This window comes from Epinephelus lanceolatus, chromosome 22 (assembly GCF_041903045.1).
Source record: "Epinephelus lanceolatus isolate andai-2023 chromosome 22, ASM4190304v1, whole genome shotgun sequence".
In the NCBI taxonomy this organism is placed as follows: domain Eukaryota; kingdom Metazoa; phylum Chordata; class Actinopteri; order Perciformes; family Serranidae; genus Epinephelus; species Epinephelus lanceolatus.
Window position 1 is genome coordinate 37998205 of NC_135755.1, and position 18826 is coordinate 38017030.

General features: G+C 43.6%; 1 protein-coding gene across 6 annotated transcripts in view; it reads left to right on the top strand.

Moving 5' to 3' along the window:
• afap1 (actin filament associated protein 1) overlaps nt 1-18826 on the top strand; it is a 350733-nt gene that overhangs the window by 275834 nt on the left and 56073 nt on the right. For 4 of the 6 annotated variants that reach the window (XM_078164813.1, XM_078164812.1, XM_033609884.2 and 1 more), the window contains exon 9: nt 12742-12795. The exons of the other annotated variants lie outside the window; for them this stretch is intronic. In XM_078164813.1, the coding sequence (XP_078020939.1) occupies nt 12742-12795 (54 nt within the window). The remainder of the gene's footprint in view (nt 1-12741; nt 12796-18826) is intronic. 6 annotated transcript variants of the gene reach the window in all.

An 18826-nucleotide genomic window follows, 5' to 3' on the forward strand; every position in this document is an offset into this window, starting at 1 on the left:
AGAAATTGGTCTATATGACCCCGCCTGTTTGAGATCTTTCCCTTTCTTGGGAATAAGAGTGATTACCACTTCATTAAGGAGCGGAGGAAATGTGCCGGCTTCGAGGGCTGTGTTTTATAATTTTAAAAGATATGGAGCTAAGATGGCACTGAATTTCTTATAAAATTCATTGCATATCCCATCTGGTCCCGGGCCTTTATCGTTCTTTAAAGTGTGAATTGTTTTGGTTATTTCATCGCATGTGAATTCCATGTCAAGGAAATTACTGTCCTTCTGGGAGAGAGTAGGGAGGTTGCACTTTTCCAAGAACTGTGCCCTGTCCTCTGGTGAAGCATGGGCTTGTGAAGTATGTAAGTTTTCATAAAATTGTTTAAATGTAGTATTGATGTCATTATGAGAGAAAATAGAGGCGCCAGATTGAGATTCTATGGAGTGAATAGTTCTGTCATTTTCCCTTTTCTGTAGTTGTCTTGCCAGTACTTTATGAGGCTTATCCCCAAATTTGAAATAGGTCTGTTTAATGTACATGAAGGCTCTAGAGATCCTCTCTGAAAGGATTTTATTCAATTGATATTTTAGAACTGAGATTTTATGATGTTTTTCCCCGATGGTTGTGCAGCATTTTCAGCATCCAGTTTCTGTATTTCTTCCTCTAATTGTATTTGTTTAATATTGTTCAGTTTCTTTTATGAGGACTGCTAAGATATGACACACCCCCTTATATATGCTTTAAATGTTTCCCATAAAAGAAGTGGCGATACATCATTTACATCATTGGTTTCGAAAAAAAATCTAATTTGTGTCTCCAAGTACTCACAAATCTTCAAATTTTCCCCTCATGAGGAGTTGGGGATCGAACCTCCAGGGTCGGCATGAATTTGTTGTCTCAAGCAGCTCCAGCGAGATGGTGACAGGACAATGATCAGAAATCACAATGCTATGGTATTTGACATTGCGAACTGCGGACAAGAGTTTCCCATCCAGCAAGAAATAATCAATTCTCGTGTAGACATTATGCACCTGAGAATGAAACGAGTACTCTCTGCCTGTCGGGTTCATAATTCTCCATACATCAAACGTATTTTTTTATATACGAGTTCAAAAAAAGGGCTGCATTAGAGGTGGGCACTCTTTTGGTAGACAATCTAAGTATGAATCTAATGCCAAATTAAAATCACCTACAATTATTAAGTTTGAAGTAGAAAAATCAGGGATTAGACTAAAAATTTTCCTAAAAAACTCATCGTCCCAGTTAGGCCCATATATATTGAGCAGTGTAATAGGGGTGGATTGAATTTCACCCGTGACTAAAACATATCTCCCTTCTTTATCTGCTATAGTAGAATGGTGTAGGAATGGAACGTTTTTGGCAGAAAAATTAGAGTGATACACCTGATTAATCCATTTAGCTGAAATTTTCTGATGGGCTTTGTTTGCCAGGTGAGTTTCCTGTAAAAAGATCACATCAGCCTGCAATTCCCTAAGATGGGATAGTACTTTGCCTCGTTTTACAGGCTCATTAATGCCCTTAACATTCCAGGTACAGAAAGTTAAGTTCCTTCTTGCAGTTATGTCCTCTGGTACCTTATCCTTTGTCACTCTCATAACCACTCATGTTCCTGAAATGTCTGCCTTTGGTGTTTGTCTTACAAAAGTGCATTCTAGGCAGGAAACCCCCTGTTAGAGCCATTTTTGTATCTGTGTCCAATGATGTGTGGGTCACTGGTTTCCACAGTAGGTGGTGTGTAAACAATGGTGTCTGTGAAGGTAGTACAAGTAGAGGAAGAGTTAATTACTCTACAGGTGTGCTGCTTACCGGGAGAAGCACACAGTTTTTTTGACCACCATTTAGTGGCCTAACTTTGAGCCTTTTGTTTGTTTTGCATACAAGTTATAATGGTATAAGTGTGTGTAGGTCGACAAAGGCTATATTGTTAAATGGACCGATTGTTGCAAATAAATGATCTACGTTTGAGCAACCGCATGGACTCTGATTCATTCAATGGAGCTGCCACAGACGACGCGTCAATTAGAAGTCCTGGTAGCAGCCCCTCAGTGGCTTAGGGTTTTTGTTTTATAGAAATCAAGTCACTACACCCCCCTTCCCCCTTTAGAAGCCCAGAGAGAAAACATAAAACAAAAAACATTCAAAAGACACCACAAGTCCTGTAAACCCATCACCACAAATGGTGAGACTTAAGAGGTCCCTTAATGGTTAAATTTGTTTGAATAGAACATATGATATGAGTGAGCCAGTGTTGTATATTATGTAGGAATTGCATATCTATGAAGTTGAGCTCTAACAAAGAAAGAAAAGAGCAAAAAAAGAGTAAGCTCAACGTTTTAGCAGTTATTCAGTGCAAACTAATTTATGGTAAACAATAACCTCATATGAACGTACAGAACCGGTTCTATTCACTCATCATTTTCTGAACTACTTGTGTGTAGAAGCTTAATTCTGGTGTCCTTTTAAATCCCTGAGTGTCTGTGAAGGAGGGTCTCCACCGCTGTGATGTCCGTTGTGAACAGCGGTGCCTCTTAATTCTCCTCAGACGGTCCAAACTGACGCTCCACATAGCGGTGGGCCTTCTCTGGGTTTGTGAAGAACATCTCCGATCCATTATGTGACACCTGTAGTTTGGCTGGGTACAAAAGTCCAAATCTGACCCCAGGTCTGTCACGCAGCAGCTTTCTTACCGGGGTGGGAACAGTACGGCGTTTAACTACTTCTGGTGGGAGATCCCTGAAGATCTGGATCCGTTGCCCTTGGAATGTTAGATCTTTAGATTACTTTCCAGATAATATCGTCGAAAGTATGAGAGTAGTGGATCTTCGCAATAAGGTGACGAGGGGGCTCATCGTTCTCGGGGTTTCTATGTAGGGCTCTGTGAGCTCTGTCGATCAGCAGCAGCTCATCCAGGTTTAACACATCCTTCAGCAACTGAGCCACAAAGTCCCTCGCATTATGTCCTGCTTCTTTCCCCTCTGCAACTCCCACTACCCTTAAGTTCTGTCTCTTGGAGTGCCTCTCGAGGTCTAGACATTTTTCTGATAGAGTTTCAACTTGTCCGGATAGTTTATTGAGTTTGTCTTCTAGTTGCTGTATAGCATCAGATGCATCGTTAGCCGTCTCAGCTAGCTCCTTCAGAGTTTCTTCATGTGAGTTTACCTGAACTTTGAGCGTTGTAATAGCCGTGTCATTCTCGACTCTCAGTGTTGCAATCTCCCCCCTCAGTGTCGCCGTGACTTCGGAAATCTCCACTTCGATCTTTTTGCAGATATCTGACTCAAAAAGGGCCAGGTCCGAGTGTAGCGACGATATTGCACCGAGCACTTTGCTGATGTCTGCCTTCTGAGCTGCCTCACCAGCATGGCTGTCTGAGTCAGTGCCCGCGTCATCATTCGGGCCTACTCTGTCATCCGCATTCGGCTTACATTTAAGTTTTTTCTGCATTTTACCACCTGTTTACACTTTGTTAGAGTTTGCAGTAACTTTTTATCTTCTTCGGTGACAGAAACTTTACATTGGTTTTGTAAAAAATTAAGTTTAAAAATGAGATTTGGCAGAGCTACAAGGGAGTGCGTCCTACTTGCTCATGGCTCGACAGCGCCCCGCCTGCCTACTTTTGTTTATACATAATGTGCCTTTTTCGGGGCAATGGGGGCGTGAGCAAGCAACAAACCGTGTAGCTCAGCGTGTGACGTAAACAGTAACGTACTCCGAGGGAAGCCGCAGCCAGTCAGTCCTTCGGCAATTCTCTCATAAGTTGGCCCGTCCTTCACCGTTCCCGTCATTTGACGGTTAATGGCCTCTTCGTTTGCGAGGGCAAGGAGGGCGCGCAATTCCTTGTCTCCCCAGTTGCTCATCTTTACAGTGTCTTTCAGGCTTGTGTTTCCCTCTTGCTACTAGCTGCTCATTCCTGCCATCAGCTGTTTCCTGTTAGTCCACCGCCAGTGGGTCCCACGTGCGGTGTCATCAACAGCTCCTCCCACAAGTCATTTACAGCCCCTCCCGTGGCGGAAGGGCACCTCGTTCTTTTTAAACCAAAAAGGTTCCGCCAACATGTTTACGCCTACATGGTGGAAAATTGGGCACCTTGGATCAACTCGCCAATCCGGCTCTATGTGTCTAAACGCTCACAGCTTGCCTGCAAATCAGCCGAACATTCGAAAATCTGGCAGTGTAAAAGGGGCTAATGATAAGGAGGCAGTCAAGATTTTGGGACAGAATAAAGTCTTGACAGACAAATGATTTGTTTGACAGTGATCTCACATTTAGCAGACTAAATCTGGAGGAGAGGGGAGGTGAGGATGAAATTATAGACTGCAAAATAGTAATGAGATTGTTATAATATACTGAGCGGGTGGACTTGGAGACAATATTACGATGTCTGAGAGTAAGACGGGTTGGGATGACAGTCAAAGGAGGAGCAACTGACTGTGAGCTTGACAGTTTTTTACAGTGCAGGCTGGGGAAACAGTCAAACAAGGGCTATTTTCAGTCTGGCAGGCAGTAGCATACTGGGAAGGCACCAAAGGGGAAGAGGGAGGGACCTGTGTGGGTGTGTGAATGAGGTGAGACAACAGTCAGTCATGTGGGTGATATTGCACAGCGTGCTGCAGATTAGCCTTTAGCATGCTGCAGCCTAACTTGTTGGGGTGGATGCCATCTGACTTAAAAAAGGATTGGCGATTTTAAAACAGGTGGAAATTGTCAATGTAGCAAACATTGTGAGCCCTGCAGAGAGACTGGATCCAGGTGTGAAAGTAAAGGATCCTGCTGAACTTTTCTGACCCACAGCTGTGAGGAGAAAGTGGTCCACTGATGAAGATGGATTTTCTGCAGCTGTTAAGCAACTGTAAAAGTCTCTTAAAGTCAGCTTTGGTCAACTCAGATTGTCAATAAGCAGAGTCATTTGTCCCAACATGAAGAATTATTCTGTGGATGGAGGGCTGCAGTGTTTGGAGCAGATCTCAGAGCTTTGCCAGGATGACGGGGGCCGTGGCTTGGGGGAAACAGCGCATCACGGCATTGAAAAAATGGATGTTTCTGGTTATCAAGTCCCCGACTATTAATGTAGTCGGAGTAAAAAGGGGGCGAGGAGATGTTGAATGTGGGGTCTCATGGCTGGATGAGGTGAGCTGATAGGTCAGTGGAGGAGACTTCACCTGAGGCAACGGAGTGGCTGGAGAGGAATGGACAGAGAGGGGGGGGAGAGTGCGCCGCGGTGCCGGTGTAAACAGTGGTATGGAGCGGCGAGTCCTGGAGTGAAAGGAGCGCTCAGGTATGGCTGGAGGAGGCGTTGGAGGTGATGGTGACGTGGAGATGGAGGGGAAGAATGCTGGAGATCCTCATTTACAGGAGGGAAGTCGAGAGGTGCAAATTTATTCTCCAGCTGGATGTTGTGGTGAGGTGCGCCAGAGGAGCGCCTCCCTCTCCTGCCGCGAGGAGGAACCAGTGACCAGGGTTTAGGGTCCCATGGAGTAGAGCTGATCAGGGCTTAAGGTTTAGTCCCCTGACGGATCCAGGAGTCATCACAGATGGTGTCCAGAGGAGGGGCGGCAGCGGCAGCAACAGGACCGGAGGAAGATGCATCGGAGGCTGGAGCACAGGTGGAGCCAGTCTGTGGAGGACCGTAGGTGATGGTATCTATTAACAGTTCAATCAATCAATCAATCAATCAATTTTATTTATAAAGCCCAATATCACAAATCACAATTTGCCTCACAGGGCTTTACAGCATACGACATCCCTCTGTCCTTATGACCCTCGCAGCGGATAAGGAAAAACTCCCCAAAAAAAACCCTTTAATGGGGAAAAAAAACGGTAGAAACCTCAGGAAGAGCAACTGAGGAGGGATCCCTCTTCCAGGACGGACAGACGTGCAATAGATGTCGTACAGAACAGATCAGCATAATAAATTAACAGTAATCCGCATGACACAATGAGACAGAGAGAGAGACAGAGAGAGAGATGCAGGTAATGACAGTAGGTTACAACAACATTATTGAAAGTAATAATATTATAGTTATAGTTCTGGCTACTGTGGTACAATATGTTTAAAGTATGTATTAATATCTGGCAGTATACATGTGTGACAATAGTCATATGTGTATAATAGCAGGAGGCATCTGGCAGGACCACGGCAGCAGCACAACCACACACGTCACGCTGTCCAGGCACCGCTGCGATATGAGTTAATCTGAGAGACAGCGGAGCACAAAGGCTCCGGAGAAGAAGCTGAGTTCGTGACTTCCAGAATGGCCGAGTTAGCAAGATGCAGTAATAGAATACGAGAGAGAGAGAGAGAGAGAGAAGGAGAGAAGGTGCCCGGTGTATTATAGGGGGGGGGTCCTCTGGCAGACTAGGCCTAAGTCAGCCTAATTAGGGGCTGGTACAGGTCAAGCCTGAGCCAGCCCTAACTATAAGCTTTATCAAAGAGGAAAGTCATAAGTCTAGTCTTAAATGTGGAGACGGTGTCTGCCTCCCACACCATAACAGGAAGATGATTCCACAGGAGAGGAGCCTGATAGCTGAAGGCTCTAGCTCCTGATCTACTTTTGGAGACTTTAGGGACCACAAGTAACCCTGCGTTCTCAGAGCGCAGTGTTCTGGTGGGATAATATGGCACTATGAGCTCACTAAGATATGATGGAGCTTGACCATTTAGAGCTTTATAAGTTAACAGTAGGATTTTAAATTCAATTCGGGATTTTACAGGGAGCCAGTGCAGAGAAGCTAAAACAGGAGAAATATGATCTCGTTTCTTAGTTCCTGTTAGTACACGTGCTGCTGCATTCTGAATTAGCTGGAGAGTTTTTAAGGACTTACTAGAGCTACCTGATAATAGAGAGTTACAGTAATCCAGCCTAGAGGTAACAAAAGCGTGGACCAATTTTTCTGCATCTTTTCGGGTCAGGATAGGCCTAATTTTCGCAATATTACGCAGATGAAAAAATGCAGTCCGTGAGGTTTGTTTTAAATGAGAATTAAGACAAATCTTGATCAAATGTTACTCCGAGGTTTCTTACGGTAGTGCTAGAGGCCAGAGCAATGCCATCTAGAGAAACTATGCCATCAGATAAAGAGTCTCTGAGTTGTTTGGGGCCAAGAACAATAATTTCAGTTTTGTCTGAATTTAACATCAGGAAACTGGTGCTCATCCAGGTTTTTAAGTCTTTAAGGCAGTTATGGAGTTTAGTTAATTGATTACTTTCTTCTGGCTTCATCGATAAATACAACTGTGTATCATCTGCATAACAATGGAAATTTATAGAGTGATTTCTAATGATGTTGCCTAAAGGAAGCATACATAGAATAAATAGGATTGGTCCGAGCACAGAACCTTGAGGAACTCCAAAACAAACTTTGGTACGTAAGGATGATTCATTATAAACGTCAACAAACTGAAAACGATCAGATAAATAAGATTTAAACCAGCTTAGTGCAGAACCTTTTAGGCCAATTAAGTGTTCCAGTCTCTGTAGCAGAATTTGATGGTCAATAGTGTCAAACGCCGCACTAAGATCTAATAAAACAAGTACAGAGACGAGTCCTTTGTCTGAAGCAATCAGAAGGTCATTTGTAATTTTAACTAGTGCTGTCTCAGTGCTATGATGCACTCTAAATCCTGACTGAAATTCCTCAAATAAATTATTATCATGGAGAAAATCACACAGCTGGTCTGCGACTACTTTCTCAAGGATCTTTGACATAAAGGGAAGATTAGATATTGGTCTATAGTTGGCTAACACCTCTGGATCCAGGGTGGGCTTTTTTAGTAGAGGTTTAATTACAGCTACCTTAAAAGACTGTGGTACATAGCCTGTTAATAAGGATATATTGATCATATCTAATATATGAGTGTTAACTAAAGGTAAGACCTCCTTAAGTAGCCTAGTTGGGATGGGGTCTAAGAGACACGATGATTTAGATGAAGAAATCACTGCGGTCAATTCTTGAAGAGAAATTGGGGAGAAGCAATCTAAATATATATTAGGTCTTACAGCTGTGTTTGAGGTTAGATAGGTAGGCCTGCTATCTGAGGACAGGAGGTCAGGTGAATTTTGCCTCTAATAGTTAGAATTTTGTCATTAACAAAGCTCATAAAATCATTACTGCTAAGGGCTAAAGGAATACAAGGCTCAATGGAGCTTTGACTCTCAGTCAGCCTGGCTACAGTGCTGAAAAGAAACCTGGGGTTATTCTTGTTTTCTTCTATTAAAGCTGAATAATAGTTTGCTCTGGCATTGCGGAGGCCCCTCTTATAAGTTTTGAGACTGTCTGCCCAGATTAAACAAGATTCTTCCAGTTGGGTTAATCGCCAATTCCTTTCAAACTTTCGCGATATTTGTTTTAACTTATGGGTTTGAGAGTTATACCAAGGAGCGAACTTTCTTTGCTTTGTTAACTTCTTTTTTTTTTTTTTCTTTTTTACTGAAGGACTTGGTATTGAATTTAACGACGGAGTAATCATTTCCTTAAATTTTGCGACATCACTATCTCATAAACATCTAGTATAGTAACTGTTGCTGAGTGGTGTGTTATCGAGTAAAAAGAAATCAAAAGTAATCAAATAATAATCCGATAGCGAGGGATTCTGTGGAAAGACTGTTAGGTTATCAATTTCAATTCCATACGTCAGAACTAGATCGAGGGTATGGTTAAAACAGTGAGTGGGTTCATGTACACCCTGACTGAAGCCAATGGAGTCTAATAATGAGATAAACGCGGTAGCCAGGGAGTCATTATCAACGTCGACATGAATGTTAAAATCACCTACAATTGGATAAAAACTCTGAGAATTCAGATACAAATTCAGAATACGGGCCAGGAGCACGGTACGCTATAACAAATAAAAGTGGCTGCGAGGTTTTCCAGGTCGGATGTAAAAGACTAAGAATGAGGCTTTCAAATGAATTATAATCTAGTTTAGGTTTAGGGCTGATTAACAGACAGAGTTAAAAATGGCTGCAACTTTAGTGGTTTGGGGCTATGGAGCAAGGGTCTGGGCCTCTGGGCTGTTCCAGGCCCAGCCGGAAAGAGGTGTGAGCTGCTCCACAGTTGGAGTTGTGAGGTGAGACCTCCTGTGGAGATGGGTGTCACTTAGCTCTCTTTGTTTGAAAGACAAAGAGCATGCAGAGGAAAAAGCCTTTAAATGTCCAGTGATGATTTTACCAAATGATAAATCGTCTGTGGTCCTGTGAATCTCAACAACCGCATCCCTTCGGGGGTCTTGTGGGGGGTACTGCGGGAGTATGGGGTTCCAGGCTCGCTGCTAATGAGCCATCCAGTCCCTGTATGACCAAAGTGTGTCCGTATACTCGGTGTGAAGTCAACCACGTTCTCGGTGGGTCTTGGCCTCCGCCAAGGTTGTCCCTTGTCACCAATCCTGTTTGTGATCTTCATGGGCAGGATCTCGAGGCGCAGCCGGGGGGAGGAAGGGGTCCGGTTTGGGGATCTCCAAATTGCATCCCTGCTTTTTGCAGATGATGTGGTTCTGTTAGACCCATCACCCCGTGACCTCCAGCATGCACTGGAGCATTTTGCAGCCTAGTGTGAAGCAGTTGAGATGAGAGTGAGCACCTCCAAGTCTGAGGCCATGGTTCTCTGTCGGAAACTGGTAGACTGCCCTCTCCGGGTTGGGGGAGAGTTACTGCCTCAAGCAAGGGAGTTCAAGTATCTTGGGGTCTTGTTCACGAGTGAGGTAAGAATGGAGCGTAAGATGAATCGGCGGGTCAGTGCGGCTTCTGCAGTGATGCGGGTGCTGCAACGATCCGTAGTGGTGAAGCTTTCAATTTACTGGTCCATCTACGTCCCAACCCTCGCCTATGGCCATGAACTCTGGGTAGTGACCGAAAGAATGAGATTGCGGATACAAGTGGTGGAAATGAGTTTCCTCTGTGGGGTGGCTAGGCTCAGCCTTAGAGATAGGGTGTGGAGCTTGGACATCCAGAGGGAGCTCGGAGTGGAGCTGCTGCTCTTTCGCATCAAAAGGGTTCAGTTGAGGTGGTTCGGGCATCTGATCAGGATCCTCCTGGGCAGCTCCCACTGGAGGTGTCCCGGGCACGTCCCACTGGTAGGAGGCCCTGTGGCAGACCCAGAACATGCTGGAGGGATTACATATCTCGTCTGGCCTGGGGACGCCATGGGGCCCCCCAGGAGGAGCTGGAAAGTGTTGCTGGGGAGAGGGATTGTTGCAGCTCATAATGTAATAACAGCTCATAATGTAGTAACTTAAATGTAATAAAAGTTCATAATGTAATAATCGGCTCATAATGTAATAAAATCATGAACACATAACGTAATAACGGCTTTGTGCATAATGTAATAACGTAATAACCTATTACATTATGAGCCTTCCTGGCGTTGCTCATAATGTAATAACAGTTCATAATGTAATAATGGCTCATATTGTGAGAAAACTGCTGCATTATCATCATTTTTACATCTTAAAGGTGCAAATAAAGCAGACGGCATAGGTTTCAGCGCATAGTAAACTAAATTAGTGAAACCAAGAATTATTTAATCGTAATTGCATTCTAACATTTTATTATATAAGCTGTATAAAGTTGAGCCACTAGGTGGCACCCGTGTTAGGTATTTTGGGCCTTTGAGAATGCCATGCTCACTTCCACTGTGTGATTGTTGCAGGTAAGCAGTTGGTGGAAAGTTTAAATATTACGATGGATGAAGACTGCTGCTTAAGTATTAGTGGGTTATACAGAGTGGCTGGATGCAATAGTGGCCTTGCATCCAATATCAGGCAGCTCTTCAGCCAAAATGCCAGGTGGATTACAGCCTGGATCGTGACTAAACATATATCCTTTGGATGGGTCCATATTAAAGACATTGATTGGAAGAAGTAAAGTTTTCTTTTCTTTTTTTTCATTCACTCATTAAGCCTTGATCTGAGTGAACACTGGCACAGTCACTGACAAATGGAGCCCCCTGGACTTGATTTTTGTTGGTTATGTATTATTTATGCATATTGTTTAGTTAAATTTATTTGGACTTATGTTTTTACTTGGCTGTCCTGACAGGCTGTGTTTACATTTTAAGAACTTTTGAGCTGGTCCATTGTTATTACATGGTTCTAAAACGCTCTTCTCATTCTTGCACAAGTTCCAAAATAAATTGAATGAATATGTTACGCTGCTATCATGTATTTAACCTAAGTAGTAGGGAAACAATGCTTATTAAAAGTCTTTATTAAATTGGCATTAAGACCAACAATAAAATAACAGCAGCATTTTGACTGGAAGGTCTTCACTAGGTTGTATGGAAGGAGAGAGTGTTCACTTACTTATTTGAGAAAATAAGACCAATTTAAGACTGATCTTAAATGTGTTTTTATTGTAGAAGTTATTGTGTCCTGCATTTATTGTAGCAATAGTATACAAAGGAAATGCTCTTTTAAACTGCGGGTTGGGATGACAGTCAAGGACTCCTTCTTCCCTAATCCACCCTCTTCTCCAGCCAGCTTTTGAGTTGGTTACTGTCGCGCCATCTATAAACAAATCATAGTCAAACACAAACACAGACCTCTGCCCTTAAGTGCACTCTCGTCAGTGTGTGCATTTTTGACCAGAAACGGATGATAATGCAACACTTTTCTCACAATATGAGCCATTATTACATTAAGAGCTGTTATTACATTATGAGTGGTGCCAGTAAGGCTCATAATGTAATAAGTTATTACATTATTACATTATACACTAAGCTGTTATTATGTTATACGCTCATGATTTTATTACATTATGAGCTGATTATTACATTATTAACTTTTATTACATTTCTGTTATTACATTATGAAACGTTATTACATTATGAGCCATTATTACATTATGAGTTGCTACAGGGATGTCTGGGATGCTTTGCTCGGCCTGCTGCCCCCGTGACCCGGCCCCAGATAAGCGGATGAAAATGGATGGATGGATGGATAGTTATTGCATTTCAAATAAAATGTTTAACATACTGTACCTTGATAGACAGTTGGCTCTACTGGTTGTGGCATGACACGTGCTGGCTGGCTTGCTAGCGGTGGGAGGGGGTGGCGGGGGGGGGTAGCTTTGCAAAAAATGTGTGTGAGTGACTGTGTGTGTGTCTAATTGTATTTTTCTTAATTTAATGTGTATTTACATTTTTTATTAACCCTTTGAACCCCAAGTCATTTTGGGGCCGTTTTGTGCTCTTCTCACATTTTTATTCACTGTGGACTCATTTTTCACTTCAAGTTCTGCACCTCTATGGAAACAGCACAAGGTTGGCTAGAAGAAGGAATAATTCAAAATAGCTAATTGTTCAGTATAACACCATCACAATGTAATATATCATGAAAAAAGAAAAAGCGGAAGTTGAATTTCTTTGATAATTTATTATTCTAAAAAAGAATACACTAGAATTCTATGTATGCAACATTGTTCCAAGTACCCACAGGTGTTTACCTTCTAGGGAAACAAGGGGGGTTTCCACATTGTATGTATACAGAATTATTAAAAATATATATATTTTAGGAATCAATTGCCTGCTCTGGCCACCGGGGGGTGAGATTCTGATGCCCCAATATCCAGATTTGTTCTTAATATATTTTTCAACTTATCTGCCAAATTTGGTGCTTTTATCACAAAATTGAACAATTCTAGAAAAATATTGAGCTATGCCGCCCCACTATTGTTACTGTTTCAGTTAGTACCTTTGCCCATGTAGCATTGCGTAACATTGGAGCTCTCTGTCCACAGTGAATCAGCTGCGCGCTCAAGATCAGACTGAAGACGAAACCACTAAAAAGATGAGTGAGTAGCCTACCTGCTATCTTTCTCCTTTTGTAAAGGTACTTTTTAAAAGAGAAAACTTGTTTTATATTGTGATATTTAATGGAAATGACAAACAATATAGCCAACAGCAGGTAGCTTAGCTTGTTATTAGCGATGATCATTTACCAGAAACTTTCAGCTCCCTGGTAATCTTTCTCCAGCCAGGTGACATCTTAGTTAGGTTTTTATAGTGAAATAAGAAGGTATCATTTCAATCAGGAGAGACACGTTTTTTGGTTAGGAAAGAAAATATTTAATTACAAGTGCACATGAGAATGAAATGTGAAAATGTGAAAAGTCTTTGGCGATTAGACCCCTTCAAGATGGTGAGCTATAAGGAGGGTGATGGATCCGTAGCCAATTAGGGAACCCCCCCCGGGGTCTAGACGCTGGTGGTGGTAGAGGAAATGAAGAAGAGATGAGGATCAGATGGATGGGTGCTGATGATCCGGATGAGAAGAGGAATGAGTCTTCGGGTTTATCTTTGACCTTGGATGTGACGGCTGGAGGTGAACGGGGTGGAGGAGGGGCGGTGATTCTGCCTAGAATGACAGCTGAAAGCGGCAGAGGAGAGAACAGATTTAAAATCTCGTAGTGACAACCTGATTGGCTGATGGAGGTCGTGGCTAATTACGATAGGACAGCTAGAAGAGTGCACGCCCGGAGGCAGTTGATTGGAAGAAGCAGTGGGAGTGAGAGAGAGGGAATTGTGAATGAATGAGCACAGAAAGGTCTTCCTGATTGAACTTACGCTGAGCTTCATTTCAATCAGGAGAGACATGTTTTTTGGTTAGGAAAGAAAATATTTAATTACAAGTGCACATGAGAATGAAATGTGAAAATGTGAAAAGTCTTTGGCGATTAGACCCCATCGAGATGGTGAGCTATAAGGAGGGTGATGGATCCGTAGCCAATTAGGGAACCCCCCCCAAAACAGTGTAAAGAGAGGGAGGGACGACAAACCGTTTGACGAGAGGCAATCCTTACCTTACCAGGAGGCAACAGGCTTCTAACAAAACAAGCAAATAAAGATTAGGAGGGAATGCAAAGAAAAGAAAACATGAAACAAACTGAAACGAGGAGGCAGTGTAATGTGAATGAACAGATTAGATGGCCTGCATGACTTTTGAATGGGGAAGTTTAACCTTAATGAGAACATATGGTAGGGATGAGACTGGGACAGCATTTGGGGAGTTGCTGTCTAGAAAGCAGGGGATGTGAGATAAGCATGGAAAAGGAAAGTGGCAGAGGGAGGCTTGAAGAGGTCTAACCACCGAAAAGGAGCCAGGGGTGAAATGGCAGTGGCAGGGGAAAAGGTCGTATGGCAGAGGGGAGGCTAGGGATGGACATGAATCTGGAGGCCATGGTGTCTATATGTTGAACAAAATAAAAGGTCAACGAAGACCAACAGAAATGAAAGATCGTAAGACCAAACAGAAATTAAGGTCAGAAGACCAACATAATATAATGCAAACAGAAAGCAAAGGTCCGGCGACCAAACATAAATTAAAGTCAGCAATTTTCAGCATGACAGCAACAGAAATTAAGGGTCTAATGACCAAACTGAGATTAACGTGACTGGTGCGAGGTCCTAATGACCTGGGCCTATGTGTGCAGAAAATAATAAAAGATCAATAAGACCAAACATAAATAAAGGTCATAAGACCGAACAAAAATTAAGATCATAAGACCAACTCAAATAAAATGGTGAAAGTAAAATAAGGTCCTATGGCCAAAAAGAAATTAAGTCATCGTGACAAACAGAAATTATGGCCCGACAGCTGAAAAGAAATTACCGTGTATAAGCATGAGGTCCTGTAGACCTGGGTGCACAAGCCAGAGTCCTAAAGACCATCAGTAGAGCAAAATAAAAGGTCGGAAGGCCGAAATGAAATAAAAGGTCTCCTGACCAAATAGAAATTAAGGTCGGAAGACCAACTTAAATAAAATGGATAAATTAAATAAGGTCCGACGACCAAACATAAATTACGTCCGATATGACAAAACAGAAATTAAGTGGGTCCCTCTGACCAAAGAAAATTAAGTGTTGCACAGATGAGCATTCAGAGGCAGTCCAATGACCTTGATGTTGGTGCATGCGGCATGAGGTCCCACAGACCATGATGGAGCATTTGCATGAGGTCCCGAAGACCAGGGGTGTTAGAGCATACAGCATGAGGTCCCACAGACCATGAGGGCATTTGCATGAGGTCCAAAGACCGAGGGTGTTGAGGCATACAGCATGAGGTCCACAGATCATGATGGGGCATTTGCATGAGGTCTGAAGACCGAGGGTGTTGAGGCATACAGCATGAGGTCTCACTGCCATAATGGGGCATTTGGTCCTGAAGATCAAGGGAGGCAGAGCATACAGCATGAGGTCCCGAAGACCAGGGGTGTTAGAGCATGCAGCGTGAGGTCCTGCAAACCTGATCACTGAACTTGATCACTTTTTATTTAGTTATTTTTATTTATTATTATTATTATTTATTTATTTAATTATTATTATTATTTTAGTTATTTATTTATTTTATTTTTATTATTATTATTATTATTATTGTTATTTTTTTAAAGAGATTAATTTTTTTTATTTATTTTCTTCCTCCCTATATTGCTCGGCCTTAATAGATATTACCAAACTGATTGGGAAGTGCAAAGCTAGATGCATCTATCTCAACAATAAGTGGATCAAGATTATTGCCCAATTAGATGTAATGGGTCCTATGATAAAAGCCCTACCACTGAACTGGACGAGTGTCACTAAAAGGATTAGAGATTGCATGGGCATCTTCGAGTGTATGCTGACCGGCTACATTTCCCCTGTAGGCAGTCGACGAATGATGCTCTGGATCACCGCTAAATACGAACAGAGCATCATGGTGCGATGATGCCATGTGCATGAGAGGGCAATCACACAGCTACATGCTGAGCTCAAATAAGTTGACGACCGCTATGCATGTCCTTAAAGTGTGTGAAAACAGGAAAAGATATGGCTGATCAGAGGCTGCCCTGCATACTGATGCATGACGGGGATTGAGGGATGTTCCGGGCCCGATTCATGAATGACATCGTGAATGGTGAATCTGTGAAGGATATAATTGTGAAGGACAGCTCGAATTACGTTAGACCATTTATGACTGGGAACTGATTACCGGAACTGATCAGTGTGCATACCACTGAAATGCAGACAGACTGGAAACATAGCAATTAAAAAAATAGCACAAGGGTTGAGAAAACGCCAGGAAGGAGCTGCTTGCGAGGACCTCTTAATAGAATAGAATAGAATAGAGCGAACCAGATAATTGAGCCCCGGCCGTAATGACCACAAAGTGTGTCAGAATGGTGGTTAAAACATCGTCACTACTAGGTGAAATAAATCTCACTAAATAAAAGCCCTGCGGGTGCAGGCTTACTGCCCCTTTCTTAATGTGCATGTTAATCAACCATGGTGGAGGGAGCCCAAGATGTGCCAATGGCTGCTTCTGTATTACTGTGCATATAATGATAATAAAAATAATAATACATTGTATTTGGAGATGCCTTTTAAGACACCCAAGGTCACCGCACAACCTACACAGGAGAATCGCTGAAGGGCTTATGATAGAAATGATACAGGAAGTGTGGTAAGATAGCAGCATGATGCACGCGTGAGTTTATTTATTTTTATGAATGAAGACGAAGAGGAAAAGTTGCTCATCTTAAAGCGAATACCATTGAGAGCAGACGGCATAGTGTGCCTGCTTAATAGTGTAATGAACTGGACCACGTTATTGTTATGTGTGTTATAAATAAGAAAGATTTAGCCCAGATTCTGAACTGTTAAGTTGAAGTACTGATATTTCCGAGTGTTAGTGAATGTTAAGTTTAAGTGCTGGTTTTCCTGACTGTGCATCCACACCAAAAGCGTCATGAGCGTCATAAGCGGTTGGCAGCCATTCATTTTCAATGTACGCTTGCTACGAAGGGCATCAGGGGCGTCGGCTGCAGCGAGCGGCGCGATGCCAGCGACCAGAGCATCAAGTAGAAGTTGAGAGAAGCTGAAATTTATGCAAATGAGCAGCGCCGTTGCCGAAGCAGCAGCCAATTGCAGACCGGGATTCGGATACGGAGGTCTGGGCTCTCCTGGAGCGGCTCTGGGCCCTGTGTTTCCTCAGCAAATACGCCGATGCAGTGCAAACAGGCTTCCGAAAGAGCGATTAATGAGCTCCCGCTTGTTTACCACCAATTACATTTCTCAGTGGTCCTACATGCCAACAGGAGAGTAAAATCATAATTATAAAGGACTCATAAAGGCTATAGGCCTATTGACTGTGTTTATTAGTGTTATTTTAATTGTGTAATAAAAGTCATGGATAATACAAAGTGAAGACATAAATGATATATTTGTTCATCCTTGTAAAGTGAACAGCCGTGTCAGCCTTGATGGACACATCTGCAGCAGCCGGCCCCGCCCCTTTGGCCGCTGCAAGCGCCTGCTGGAGCTGCTGCCAGGCAGTGCGATGCCAGCGACCTGAGCGACCGCTGGCGCTCATGACGCTTTTGGTGTGAATGCACAGTGAGAGTCTGTGAACGCGCCTCGTGAGTGAGACGCTGCGCGAGTGGGTAGATGTGTGTTTCTCCTCTGAAAACAAGATGGAGGCGCTCGTGCGGCTAGTGAACTTTTCTGTTAGGCTCTTGTTGTTTTGGCGTGGCTACGGCCCACAGTAGCCTGTGTTACAATCAGAAATAAATCGCCGGCTAAACCGGCTAACGTCTCACGTGTGGTTATTGAGGGACGTTACAATATGCTTGCTTTGATGAAACCCAGTGAGCCGAAAATCGAGGCCCGTCGCTATTACAGTATTACGGTAATTGTTTTCCCACTTAAACGGGTGTGATGGGATAATTAAATAAATCACTTCATATTAATGATGCAGTGATAATATTGTCTGCAGCACTGAATGGAGTAGTAGGCTGATCATATGAGACACACTTAACAGTGAGGGAGGCTGATGATCGGATGGCTTAAACCGCCGGCTCTCTTGCCGTGAGGGATTCGGGAGCTCCGGGGCTGGAGAGGCTGGAGACAGAATGAAGTGCTGGTTCAGGGTGGACGCCAGCTGGGAGTGGAGACCGGCTGGCTGAGAGTGGTTGCCGCTGCATGTGGAGGCCTGCGGTGATGATGACGATGACGAGGCGGAGGTGAAGCATGTCCAGGGACTGAAGCAAGGTGTGCGGGGAAGCTTGGCCGGAGTAACAGGGGACGGCGCGTGGCAATCCGGGAGTACGTATGCAACGTGTCCCGGAGAACAAGTCATGTTACGTGTAGTTTGGGCCCACATCTTGAATCCGTACACGACACTGAGTTCGAGGCTGAAGAAGGAAACGGAGGCAGAAGACGCACGTTGACAATATGACTTGATGAATGAAGGCCAAAACACACCGGCGTCCCTGACACAAGTCAAGTGCCGCCCCTAACACACACAAAAAGCGTCGGGCTGCGGGGCGTCAACCGGATTTCTATTGCACACTCCAGTCCGCGAGAGCTGGGAAGTACAAAATAGCGCTTTTTCAAGGGCGGTGACGCTGGAAAAATAGGACAATAGCGTAAAGTGCCGCGGCACGTCGACGCGTGTTGAGCCGCCGCCGGTGTGGGTTTGTAAATAGAAAATAATGGGGGCGGCTGATTTGATGCGCGTCGTTCGCCGCCAGTGTTTTTTGGCCTTGAGAGATGATTCCGCTGCTGCTGAGGAATCGTACGAGGCTACAATCAACAAGAGACTGCAGGGAAAAGGTAAGGTAAGCAATGGTCTGCAGCCATTCTGCCTAGAATGACAGCTGAAAGTGGCAGAGGAGAGAACAGATTCAAAATCTCGTAGTGACAACCTGATTGGCTGATGGAGGTTGTGGCTAATTACGATAGGACAGCTAGAAGAGTGTACGCCTGGAGGCAGCTGATTGGAGGAAGCAGTGGGAGTGAGAGAGAGGGAATTGTGAATGAATGAGCACAGAAAGGTCTTCCTGATTGAAC